At 38.6% G+C, this 14,053-nt stretch overlaps 1 protein-coding gene across 1 annotated transcript in view; it reads right to left on the minus strand.

Annotated features, from left to right (window-relative positions):
* The window catches only part of GARS1 (glycyl-tRNA synthetase 1), a 42,364-nt gene that overhangs the window by 12,124 nt on the left and 16,187 nt on the right, over nucleotides 1–14,053 (minus strand). The window contains exons 7-10 of the mRNA XM_065938603.1: nucleotides 12,930–13,075; nucleotides 10,361–10,510; nucleotides 6,792–6,954; nucleotides 4,929–5,093 (exon numbers count right to left, since the gene is read on the minus strand). Of these exons, the coding sequence (XP_065794675.1) occupies nucleotides 4,929–5,093; nucleotides 6,792–6,954; nucleotides 10,361–10,510; nucleotides 12,930–13,075 (624 nt within the window). The remainder of the gene's footprint in view (nucleotides 1–4,928; nucleotides 5,094–6,791; nucleotides 6,955–10,360; nucleotides 10,511–12,929; nucleotides 13,076–14,053) is intronic.

Raw genomic sequence — 14,053 nt, forward strand, 5'->3', positions numbered from 1 at the left:
AGCAGCAGAAACAAGAACATGCTATTAGGATGCTGTGGTGATGGTCACTCTGAACGTAAGTGACAAAGATACGAAAGTAACACATGTGGGGGGAAATCCACAGGGAGTTAAGTTATATCCCAGCATGCCCTGCACCTATAGTCTAGTTTATAACTCTTCACTGGAAGATATTTATGGGAAATTATAAGGAAAATAATACAGCATGTATACATTTATCTGAATCATTAAAAAGGAAAGAAAAAGAAAGACTACACTGGAGGAGGAAATGAACAGAGTGCTAATGCGTCACATCAGCCTTGAAGGATAAACAGAATGGACATATGCCAAAATCAGGACTCAAGAGATCAAGGAAAAACCTAAGAACTGAGAGGAATGTCAGCATGCCGGCCTAACAATGATGGGGATACCAAGGCCACACTCGACTTTTGTATATTAGAAAGGCATTATTAAACTGCAACACAAATATATTAAATGTCATGTTTCCTCTTCTTTTTAATCTGTTAATTTAAGTGGGTAAACTCTGTAAGTACTTATCATATGGAAAGGTCAAAGAAGAAATCATATAAATGTAAACTGAGCTCAGAGAGAACAGATGGACAAAGAAGAAAAAGGAACTTTATCTATGTTGTTACTTCATTGTTTTATTGGCCGTTTCCCTCTAAAAAGTTATTGAAAAACTGTAAGTAGATTCTGAAGGGTGTATTTAAGTGTTAACACCCAATAATATAGCCAGTCCTCTGTATCTGTGGTTTCTACATCTGCAGATTCAATTGTGAATCAAGTATTTAGAAAAAATTTTTCAGAAAGTTTCAGAAACTTAAATTTACTGCAAACGTGGCAACTATTTGCAAAGCATTTACATTATGTTTGGTATCATAAGTAACCTAGCTAATTTAAAGTGTATGGGAGGATGTGCATAGGGTCTACATAGATACTAAACCTTTTTTTTTTTTTAATATTTATTTATTTCGAGACACCAGGTCTTAGTTGCAGCATGCGGGATCTTTTGATCTTCACTGTGACATGCAGGTTCTTTAGTTGCAGCATGTGGGATCTAGTTCGCTGATCAGGGATTGAACTACGGTCCCCTGCATTGGGAGTGCAGTGTCTTAGCCACTGGACCATAAAGGAAATCCTAGATACTAAGTCGTTTTTATGTAAGAGACTTGAGCATCCCAGGATTTTGGTGTCAGTGGGGGTACTGGGACAAAACCCCAGCAGACACTGAGAGATGACTGCATTCTCTTTGTACGAAGTGTCTACTGCTCTCAAAACTTGGCATCAGATGACTGTGCTAAACACAGATCTCAGCTGGCCACAAATGTGGGCATTTGTGCTCAATCCAGTTTCCTACCCAACAAAAGAAAACTCAGTAAAGAACAGGTACTGTTTAGATCACAGAATAAAACTTAATAACAGCATTACTATCACAGCAGTGGCAGGTTCCATTTCTTATTAATGCCCAAGTCACTTTTCAAAAGCACAATCTAAAGTGTTTTCAAAGGCTCTTAAGAACCTGTTATTTGAGTAAGAACCAGAGAGGTAAAAGGCTTATTAGTTCAGCAGATGTCTAGTTAGTCCTTCTCATAAATACTTATTTTTGCCTTTGATCCAAAGAGTTTGGGAAAATTCAACCATCATACCTAATAAGCTTTTCAAGTACATGTTATGCATGGGGTGTTTCAAACAAAGAGGCAAAAATAAAACTCATATAAGCTCAGAAACCCCAGCACATAAAAGCAACAAAACAGGAATTAAGGGAGAAAAAAAAGGCTAAAAACATGTAACTTGATCATCTGAGTCACTAAAGATGCCAACTAATATATCTCTATTCTTAAACATACACTTACTCATTTATCATTTACTAAAGATATTGATGAAGAAGATACTTAAGTATTAAACGGTGAAACTACAAAAACATGCCTAAGAATGGTAGATAATTTTGAGATCATGGTGACCCCTTAGGAGGGAGAAGAAAATGTTAGAGCATTAACTGTATCAGTAACTTTTTTATTTAAAAAAATACAATATGAAGCACACAAAAAGAAAATATTCAAGTCTCTAAAGGCGTTTCCCCCTCTCTTTAAAAGTTTACTACTTCAGAGCTTTTGGTCTTGTTTAGTCCAGTCTTCTTATGATCTTACACAAAATGTGAGGCCTAATCTCAAAGCTAGGCCCATTTTTCCTTCTTAATTTTTTCTTTAATTCTTTTAAATTTAGGTATAATTGACATACACAATATTAGTTTTGGGTATACAGTGTAACAATTTGATATTTGTATATATTACTAAATGATCACCACGATAAGTCTAGGTAACATCCGTCACCACACACCGTTATAATCGTGTGTGTGTGTGATGAGATCTTTTTCAATCCACTCTCTAAGCAATTTTCAAATACACAATACAGTACTATTAACTGTAGCCACCATGCTGTACATTACATCCTCAGGACTTCTCAGGCCCACATTTTCTGATTTCCCATCCTTGAGGGTTTGGCCACAGCTCACAGTGACACTGAGAAAAGGATGAGCAGGAGTGCAGTAGGGTTTATGAAAGCAGGGTAGCACCCTGGTTAAGGGCAGGGGCCTGGAATCAGACAGCCCTGGTTCACATCCCCGCTCCACCACCCCCTTGCTGAGGCTTGGGCAAATCAACTAACTTCTCAGCACTTCAGTCTCCTAAGAAATAGAACCAGTGAATGGAATTATTATGAGGATTACATAGGCTAATACACTTAGAATGGTACATAGCCCTTGACAATTCCAAATACTGAATGAACAAACAAATGAAACGCCATCCAGACAGGATTCAGAATCTAAATTGAAAACACCAAGAATTTGGTTCTGGTTTAGCTTCTCACACAAAACACTTTATTGGTTTAATTTGAAAATAAAAAGAAATTCCAGAAAATCTAGTACATGTAAAGAAACTAATGATCACCTATAATCCAAAACTAATTACCACTATCATTTAAGAAAACATATGCCAAGTAAGTTTGTGAAGAAAGCAACATAACAAGAAAAACCTAATAGATTCTTTCCTAATTCAATAAAGGAAAGAGTATATGTTAAAAACAATATCAATAATAGTCACTACAGATATATGTATATATCATTATGCATGTACACACATGTATTTTTTAAACATTTTATTTTTTAATTGGTGAGAAACTGCTTTATAATTTCGTGCTGGTTTCTACCGTACCTCATAGTTTTGATTTGCATTTCTCTAATAATGAGCGATGTTGAGCATCTTTTCAAGTGTTTATTGGTCATCTGTCACATGTGTATATGTTTTTAAAGCATATAAAACTATTTTGAATAGGGGTTAACAAATCAAGGTTCATGGAACTAAGAATGGTTTTTACGTGTTTAAAGGGTTGTTAAAAAAAGAAAAAAAAAAACTAAACCAGAAGAGAGCCACAGAGATCCACAAAGCCTAAAACACTTACTATGTTTACTACAGAAAATGTTTGTTGAGCCCTGATTGAGAAAACAGACATGAAACACTCTTGGGGAGCACACAGTTGGAAGTTTCACTTTTTATATAACACACTTAAAGAATTATTTTTCACTTTCCGCTTTACAAAAAAGGGTCATCATTTTTTAAACGACTTTTTTTTTTAACTGGAGGATAACTACTTTACAATGCTGTTAGTTTTCGATGTGCAACAACGGGAATCAGCCGTAAGTACACATATACACAGATCCCCTCCCTCGGGAGCCTCCTCCCGCGCCCTCGCCCCGCCTCCAGGACGCCAGAGCCCCCAGCTGGGCTCCTGTGCTGCGGCAGCTTCCCACTGCTGTCTGTCTCACACGTGGCGGCGCAGGTGCCTTAATGCTACTCTCTCTGCTCCACCTGCTCCTTCCTACCCTGTCCACATGTCTGTCCTCTACGTCTGCAGCTCTATTCCTGCCCTGCAAATAGATGCATCAGTACCATTTAAAAACTTTTTTATTAAAAGAAAAAAAAGGAATCTGGAAGGGAGGTGGGAGGGCGGTTCAGGATGGGGAACACATGTAAATTCATGGCTGATTCATGTCAATGTATGGCAAAAACCACTACAATATTGCAAAGTAATTAGCCTCCAACTAATAAAAATAATTGGGGGAAAAAAAAGAATCTATTTTTTCAAATGAAGGCACTTTTAAAAGTTTTACTTTTTAAGAGAAACCAAGGGCATGTGAGAAGCAAGAACCCTGAGTTAAGTCTCTGTACGGGTGAGGAGTCTCTCCAATATCAAAGAAAGGAAATGCAGAAGACTCTGGGGCCCGCTTCTCTCGGCTGCTGCCCTGTCCCCACTGCTACCAGTGCTAAAGCATCTCCTATATCCAAATGCCTTTCAATCCTAAACTTCAGTACTAATGTTCACATCTGGGGGTGGGGGTGGGAAGGAACAGTGAAGAGGTAACCTGGAGGTCTTCTCTGAAATATTATTAAATACACAGAATTTGAGAAAAGGTAGCTCCTAAACAAGAGATCAGAATCTCCTAGCCTATCCCCCAAATCTACCAAACAGTTCTCCAAACGAAGAGCACTGTGGGCTTCTTTACTCAGCCTGGCCACCACTTCCAGCATCTGTTGGGGTCCCTGTCAGGAAGGTGACCACCGCATCTTAGCTGCGTTCAGGCATGTTACCAATCACACTGCCCACACCAGCAAAGGACACTCCAGGAGCGCATGTCACCAGCGTCCTCTCTCTCTCTGTAAGAGCCATCCATATCTACAAAGGGATCCTGGGATATAAGAGGAGCTCCCCTTATGAGAGCACAGTGGGCCAACTACTTTTTCCATTTTGCTCAGGAAGAGATCTCTTTCCTTTTTGTTCCACTCTGACAAGAAGCACACAAAAGGCAACTTTGATATCCATGCTTCTAAGTTAACAATGTGAAAACCACATGGTTAGAGCCACTGCATTCTACTTACATAGGATGTTTTGGATTCAGCATCCCAACAGTCACAGGCATAATGGGCCATCTCATTCTCCATGTGCTGTCGGAAGCGGAGCTTCTCTGGAGAGACTCCAACCTTCACGAGGTAGAGGTAGATGCGGCCAATGAAATAGCCCAACACTGAGTTGTTAATCACACCCTAAAATAAATGAATAAACAAACTCGTAGATAAGTAGGCAAGCAACATGCAAACAAGCACAGAGGAATGAAAAAAAACCACAAACATTAAGGCTGTTAAGGCCAAGGTACCATTTTCCATTGAGTTATTTATCATTTACTGAAAAATCTTTGAAACACAAAGCAAGATAATTTATACAGCTTTCAGAATGATCTGAAATACCCAAAAATGTGATTAAGGCTATTTTCAAAAGTTTAACTGTCAAGCTAACAAGCAGATAATAATGAATGATGTCATTCAAAATCTTTCCACCATACTCACTGGGTCAGCAAAAATTCAGCCTAATACCTCATACCTTCTAAATCTACAGTACTAAAAATGACATTCATAATAATGACTCTATGGAATGGCATATATTCCTTCTGAATAAAAATCTTAAGACATGTTGAGGGGACATCGCTACTGCTACTGCTACTGCTAAGTCACTTCAGTCGTGTCCGACTCTGTGCGACCCCATCCCTGGGATTCTCCAGGCAAGAACACTGGAGAGGGTTGCCATTTCCTTCTCCAATGCATAAAAGTGAAAAGTGAAAGTGAAGTCGCTCAGTCATGTCTGACTCGTCACGACCCCATGGACTGCAGCTTACCAGGCTCTTACGTCCATGGGATTTTCCAGGCAAGAGTACTGGAGTGGGATGCCATTGCCTTCCCTGAGGGGGGACATTAATGTATTCCTATCCACTGAAATTTGTGAACCCCATATAGTATAAGTCCCCTTACAACTTTAGTACAGAAGGGATTTAGAAATCGTCTAGCCCCATCTCCTACTACCTGCAGGGCTCTTCTCTGCAAAAGGGCTGACAAATTATCACTCAGCCTCTACCTGAATATTTTCAGACAGGAAGCTCATTGTTCCCAGGGCAATTCATTCCATTATTAGGCAGCAACTACTGTTACAAAGTTTTTACTCACTCATTTCTCTAGGCAAATAATTATAGAGAAATTCTATTACATGTAAGACCTTATCCCAATTGTTATGGGTAATACAGAAGAGTTTAAAATAGAAAGGGCTTGCTTCCTGTGAGTCAAAATGTCTCCCCAGAAGCAGTCCATATTGTTAAAGTCAGATTGATGGGGGACCTCCCTGGTAGTTCAGTGGTTAACAATCTGCCTGCCAATGCAGGGGACACGTGTTCGATCCCTAGGCCAGGAAGACTCCAGCTGTCGTGGGGCAACTAAGCTGGTGGGCCACAACTACTGAGTCTGAGCTCTACAGCCTGCAAGCTGCAACTACCGAGCCCACACACCACAACTACGGAAGCCTAAGACCCTAGAACTCGTGCTCCACAGCTAGAGAAGTCACCACAATGAGAGGACCACACTGCAACTAGAGAAAGTCTGTGTGCAGCAATAAAGACCCAGTGTGGCCAAAAAAAAAAAAAAAAAAAATTGATGCGGTACAATTCAAACCAACAAATTTTTTCCAAGTGCCCTGCTAAATATTTTTTCATGTTAGTCCCAATGGCCCACACATTGGCACATTCAGGTAATTCCCTCCCACTATAATAATAGTGTATGATAAATACTGTAAAAAAAACCACATACTGTATCAAAATAAAGTGACTATCAAAATATTTTATCATCCAGTACACAGAATCTGCTGAGTGCTGAACTCCAGGAACAGGTATGCTCTAAATTAAGTTAGCTATGGAATCTTACCTGTTCAACAGCATCTCCCAGGCGCATTTTCCGAGCAGACTGTCCGCTGACCTGGGCTTTCGCTGAATACAAATAAAGGTAGAGGTCTGCCACATTCTGGAACTTGGGATGGTCTTTCTCACTGGGATCTACAAAGTGCTCAATTTCTGCCATTGTGAATTCTCTGAAAGCAAAAACATAAGGGATAAAAGTGGCGCACTTAAAAAAATAAACAAAGCCCTTATTTTAAACTTCATTTTACAACAACACAGAATAATACGGAAAATAGTTGTTAAAGAACAGATTGATACAGTATTTTTTTAATTAGGAAAACCCATGAACTTCCCTGGTGATCCAGTGGTTAAGACTTTGCTTTTCAATACAGGTATGTGGGTTCACTCCCTGGTTGGGAGCCAAGATCCCACATGCCTCCTGGCCAAAAAAACAGAACATAAAACAGAAACAATAATGTAACAAATTCAATAAAGGCTTTAAAAATGGTCCACATCAAAAAACAATCTTTAAAAAATAAAATTAAGAAAATCTGACCAAATGTCAGACACAAACAAAAAAATGAGATACTGAAATAGTGGCTTCCAAATAAAATGCTTTTCCTTAAAGCACTGGCAAGTCTTTACTAATGCACACTAAATGAAGTGCCTGATATTCACTTTTCAAAGAATGGGAAATTAAAAATGAATTTAGCTTTTAAAATAGTCTGATTTCTTCCTTTTTATTGCTCTGAACAAGTAAATGACTGATAATGGCACCATACAGCTGGTGTCTTTACAGTAACAGCTTCTTAAATGATGTGTTATTCAAGGCAGAGAACATCAGGCATGAACTGAACACGCTAACATCAAGTTAACTGCATAATGATGAAATAAATATGCACATAGTAATGGTTTCTCAAAAAGATTTCCCTGAATGGCAATTTAGTAGCTATTGGGGGGGGGGGGGAATGTTTTAAGCTAATTTTATGAGTCAAAATCAAATCTCTCTTCTTTAAAACACACACACACAATTTACTAGGGCACTTCCATGATTATCTTAGATGGTTTAGAAGTAAAGAAAAATTGCTTAAATGGGCCCTAGAAATACATGAAATGCATTGCAAAAGAACTTTTTTTTTTACTTTTAAATGTCATCTCTTATTTAGTCCTGCAGCACCTATATCTTAATGGCCTTTCAAAAGCTATCAAACATCTTCTGTGAGCACAGAAATGAGAGACAAACAGAGAAGCTTCACGTCTGTCCTCACAAAGCTTCCACCCAGGACAACAGCAAGAGAACACCTAAAATGAAGGGCAGATCAAAATAAGGACCCTGTCCAGAATCCCAAAATAATCAACTGCCGAAGCCTCTCCATCTGTTCTGTCAACTAATCCAAGCTCACAGACAGGAGATGGAAATCAAGACCAGCACTGACTACATCCGCCGTCTCTCGTCTCTGAGTTCAGAGACTCCACCTTGAACCGTGGAGACAAAACAGTCATCAGACTAGAAGACAGAGCCAGCTCCCCACCTAAACCAAAGGGATCACAGCTGTACAAAGACTTACCACCTGCCAACCCCAGGTCAAGAAGAAGCTGTAACATTACACAAGTCCTAGCCCTACAATGGACTAAAAACCACGGAGATACTGACTTGTGAAGGATGAATGGATTTCCACCCAGGATCCTGCAGAGGCACATGACAAAATCAACCAAAATCCAGACAACCAGGGAAAAAAATGGCAGGAAGCCCCAGTGGACTTTGCCCCATTAACTCCTGGGACCGTTTCTCTGTTCTAAACTGCTCTCCCTGTTTATCAATTTTTATTCCACAGGCCCCAAGTTCTGCCTTAATTCATGGTCCTTTACAATCATCCAACGGTTATCCTCTTTGATGTAAATCCTCTCCAAAACACTGGCTTTAGACAAGCTCAGTCTCAGACAGCTTACTCAATATTCTGAACGCAAGCTTGCAGACACTTCCTTTTCCAAAAGCAAAAGGAAAAAAGACATGAAGAAACCCAGAGACTGAGAAATAAGACAAATTCAAGCCTGACAAGTTTTTCAATGTTACAAAAGCCAGTTAAAGTTTAGGACTACTTTTCATTTTGCAGCAAGGCTCAGCGGGTCCTCCCCATTCCTCTTCTCTAAGCTCCTTCCTCATGAACTCTCCCTTTTCTAGACCATTCAGCTGAAGGGACTACAGGCCTGAAGATAAAGTCCGGTGAGAACATAGGAGCGTCTCCTCAGAGGGTGTCACCAGGACTCACAAGCTCAGGCAGGGGCTTTGCATGATCTTGTGAGCAAGTAAGAACCATAGTTCAGTTGGTAAAGAACCCACCTGCAATGCAGGAGATCCCAGTTCAACTCCTGGGTTTAGGAAGATCGCTTAGAGGAGGGCATGGCAACCCACTCCAGTATTCTTGCCTGGAGAATCCCCATGGATAGAGGAGCCTCGCGGGCTAGAGTCCATGGGGTCACAAAGAGTCGGACACGACTGAGAGAGGGAGCGCAGCATGACAAGAAAAGAATAAAGGAAATGGGTGGGCTGCTGGAGCTGTGGAAAGTCTAAGAAAGTGAAGTTTACTGACATAGCCCATTTTTATATAAAATTTATTACCTTAAGATATCAGTAAGAAAATGTATAGAAATTGCAAAAACCTAAGTCGTAAATAGCTAACTCATAATGAGAAAAACACAACTCAGCAGTGCCAAGAGGCCTTCCTGCACATTCCTGGATCCATCTGACAAAGGGAAGTTATTAGCACAGAGATAAGAGACTGTCTGAACTAGAGTCAACAGAGGCAAGCTTCCTAGCTGGACTGTCTGTCATAAAGGTGCCCCAAATATGTGGAGGAATACCAACTGACTCCTGAAACACCCTCACCCCAGCACCAGCAACTGTCTGCCCTGGATATCTAGGTGGCCCTCCTGCCGTAACCCTCACCTCCTTCTACCTCACCCCACTCTCATCTCCACCACCACTTCCAGGAAATGCCTGCGTCGACAATCAAGATCTTACCATCCTCAAAACAGAACATGAACAAGGGGAAAAGATCATTTTGGAGCAGATGTGAAACGTCAGCTATTCACCCCTTCCCTTCAAACCACACAGTCACTCAAAACCGTCCATCATCCCAGAGATTACAACTGAAGTTAACAAACATAAACTTTTTTGGAGGATAAAAATAAAGATATAATCATGTAAGAAAGGACTCCCCTGGTGGTACAGTGGATAAGAATCTGCCTGCCAATGCAGGGGACACGGGTGTGACCCCTGGTCCGGGAAGATTCCAAGCACCGGGGAACAACGAAGCTTGGGCGCTACAACTACTGAGCACGCAACCTAGAGCCGGTGCTCTGCCACAGGAGAAGCCACCCCAGTGAGAAGCCTGTGCACGCAACAAAGAGTAGCCCCTGCTTGCTGCAACTAGAGAAAGCCCGTGAGCAGCAACGAAGACCCAGTGCAACCAAAAATAAATCAGTTAAGAAATGATGTAAGAAAGAGGAAAGCTGTTTCAAATCAGCAAGCCTTTGTTTCCACTTCAATGCAAAAGTCACTCACTAATTTCACCAGCAGAACACCATGGGTGGTACCTGACTCGGATCAGTCCAGATCGCGGGGAGATCTCATTTCTGAAAGAATTTCCAATCTGGGCAGCAGCAAAAGGCAACCTTCCTTGGTTGAATTCCAAAAGCCGTTTGAAATTCAGGAAAATCCCCTGTGCAGTTTCTGGTCTCAAATATCTATAAATTTAAACAAATCAGTCTGTTACAAAGGAAGAAATCATATTTTCCAATAAATCTGAAATTCTAGATACAAATCCTAAAAGTCCTAAACATACTATTCACACAAAGCTGTATAGGCTCTAAAAATGTTTTAGAAATGGATATTTTCCTCAGTAGCAAACATTCTCACACAGGTAACAGAGAAGGTAACAGGTGATTGGTATGGAAATACCACTGTTAGAAATGTCATTTTATTTTATCACTCCAGTGAATCAAAGATGACTTCTCTTATGATGTCTCTAAAACCTTGGATATTCTCCTGATTAATCACTCACTTTAGAGGCAGATGATAATTTTAGATCCTTTTAAAAATAAAGTTAAGCATCCCTCTGCTGTTAACCCACATCAAAGCATAACCATGGAACTATTAAAAAAATGAAGCCTGTACAGGCTGACAATTAACATCAGAACTCACTCAACAAAACTATTATACCACGGCAGGCAATTTTCAAGGCTTTTCATATCATTTTCTTCTTTGTACCCAGAGACACAAAGAAATAGGGAAATCCAGAATGATCAAATCTTTGTGGTATTTTGTATTTTCAGTCCAAGGCTGCTTCTGATTTTCTCCACATTTTAAAAAGACATAGTCACTCAAATATACCATTATAGCCACTGTTCTCTTTTCAATTTCACAGAAAATATTCTGTACAAAATATCACATAAGGAAGCACTGAAAAGAAACATTTTATGGAAAAACATTTTTAAAACAAAAAATAAAAATTTACCTTCTTCTCACTCTAATATACCAATTCTTAAAATTTTTTGGTTTTTATCCAAATGTAAGCATAGTTACAGTTACTATGCATATTTATTAAGTAGAATGTACTAAAATATGAATTTTCTTTTATGCTTTTCCATTTTATAAAAAACAGTAAAATTTTCTTATTTAACAGTTGCTGAGTATTCTACTAAAATAAACTACTATAATTTATTTAGCAGTCCTCAAGTTACTGGATGCATAGGTTATTTTTACTTTCAATTTATATACTCTTTTTTTTTTTTTGGCAAAGTAGTCACATTTATTTTCACATCCAAAATAAAATCCCATTACATCATTGCTTAAAGACAAACAGCAAGAATTAGATGTTACACACCACTTTCAGAGCACAGATTATCTTGAAGTACAGATTATCTTGAAGTATCTTTTAAAATCCTCTTTTAAAGTAGGAATAGTTAATGACATATTAAAACTAGCTGGGCTTTTTTCCATCAAGAATTTTACTGAACAACATTTTCGCTGTTTTGTTCCACTATCTTCTATCATTAATTAATACACTCTTGATAAGTATACCTTCCTTTCCTTTTGAATTTTTTCCTTAGATAAATTCACAGCAGTGGGAAGGCAGGTCAGAGGTCATGGCCCAATTTATGACTCTGTGTATTAACAAAATGAAAGGCTCATCCTTTGCCTCTTTCCACAAAATATCCTAAATCAGCCCATTATCTTACTAAAATAATTCCAATAATACATTGTCACAATTCATTTTCTGTTATTCTTTACTCTCTACTCCAGGAAACATGACCTAGCTTTATCTAGCAAAACCTATCCTGTCTTACCCTAAAATGAGACCATGAGAAAAATATCTGAGGCTATGAAATGGAATACTTTGACTAAGTTTGCTAACAATGAACAAAGAATTTGTACATATAAATTCTAGATCATACTGCAAACTGTTATAGGTTTTCATTCTTATCTGCAAAAACCACCTTTTCATGAATCAATAAGCTAAATGTATCCTGTCCAACAGGGTGGGCCACATGTCTAGTGATTAAGACTGTTTCCACCAGAGGGGCCACAGGTTCCATCACTGGTCAGGGAACCAAGATCCCACATGCCATGTGGGATGATCAAAAAATAAATAAATAAATAAATAAGTTTAGAAATTCAGTTCCCCAGAAGCACTAGCCCCATTTCAAATGCTCAACAGCCACATGGTAGTTGCTAGTGGCCACCACATTGGACAGCAACAGCTTACAGAATATCTCTACCACTGCAGAAAGTTCCATTGGGCAGTGTGATCTACAGTAAATGGTTTCTAAAGTCTCCCTCAACAACAAGTTCAATATTCTTCTAACTCATGCTTCAACTCTCTCTCCTGCCCTATGCAGTAATAACTATAAGAACTGATGATTACAGACTTCTGTATTTATGCCCTCCCCAAAATGACAATATATACTAAAAAAAAATTATACTCAGAAAGAATTAGAAGAAATAAAATTTTAAAATATATCTATCATTATTACTCCTTAATATATTGGTCTGCACTTCCTACAAATCATTTTTCAAACATTTTCCTTCATGGTTGATATTAATATTTACCTTTTATTACAAATAGTTGGTAATAATATTACATAAACAATAAGTGATACATACCCAGGCATGTTTCCTCCAGGTCCAATGAAGGTCTTAAACATTAAGTTAAAAGGCACTGGAGGGGAAAGATCATTTCCAGTGGTGGGAGATTTTACATTGTAGTTTACAAAAAGATCTGCAAGTTCTTGCTGTCCATAGTTATCGAGCTAAAGAATACATCAAGAAAATGATTAGTGTAAGAGACTGAGAAAAAACAAGGCATAACAATAAAATATTATATATAAAACCCCACCCACCATTAAAATTCACCCAAAATAAAGATATCAGATTAACCTAATCTTCAAGATATCTATATTAAAACCATACCCAATTTACATAGTTTACATTCACCAACAGAGAAATGGAGTGTCTTTGTAGAACAGACCTAAATTCACAGGCGTACCATTTCACAATGAAAGGCAAAATATCTCGTTCAATTATAATAGTTATTGGTTGACAAGAATCATGCAAATAAGCTTACACAACGAATTTTACTACTCTGTATACTTAAGAGTCAGGTGCACTTCCCTGTCTATTAATTAAATGTGCATGTAACTTTCCTCTCCCATTAGATATTATGGGAGAAGCTTGAAGGCAGAAGCTGTGTCTTATTCACTTCTGCATTTTCAGTGCACTGCACATCCTATACATTGATGACCAATGCCAAACCCTCTAAAATGATATATGATCTCCAATTCAAAAACCTCAAATGACTATGATAAACCATCTAATAGTAAAGAATATTTAAAACTTAAAAAAACATCTAATAAAAATAATTAGATAAATCAACTAATGATTTACGGCCATTCGGGATCAGAAGATCCTGAGTAAATTGCCCAACTCCACCCACTTATTGGTTGTATGATTCAGGATCAAGTTCCTACCTAACCTCTCTGAGCCTGTTTGCTTATCTGTAAAATGGGGTTAACAGAATCTACCTTGCTTCTTAGCCACAGAGGGTGAATCAATGCCTTTTAGATAAACTATTAATATCACGCTTCATAAAGCTGAGAAGGAATCACAAGCATTAACAGATGCAGAAAATGCTATTATATGCTGAAGCAACAGGCCCAGGAAATCCTTTGGGGCCATTTCAGTATCAGGCCACTTCCATGGGTTTCTAACACTTCACTGAAGATTAAATT

Source organism: Muntiacus reevesi, chromosome 6 (genome assembly GCF_963930625.1).
Source record: "Muntiacus reevesi chromosome 6, mMunRee1.1, whole genome shotgun sequence".
Lineage (NCBI taxonomy): Eukaryota > Metazoa > Chordata > Mammalia > Artiodactyla > Cervidae > Muntiacus > Muntiacus reevesi.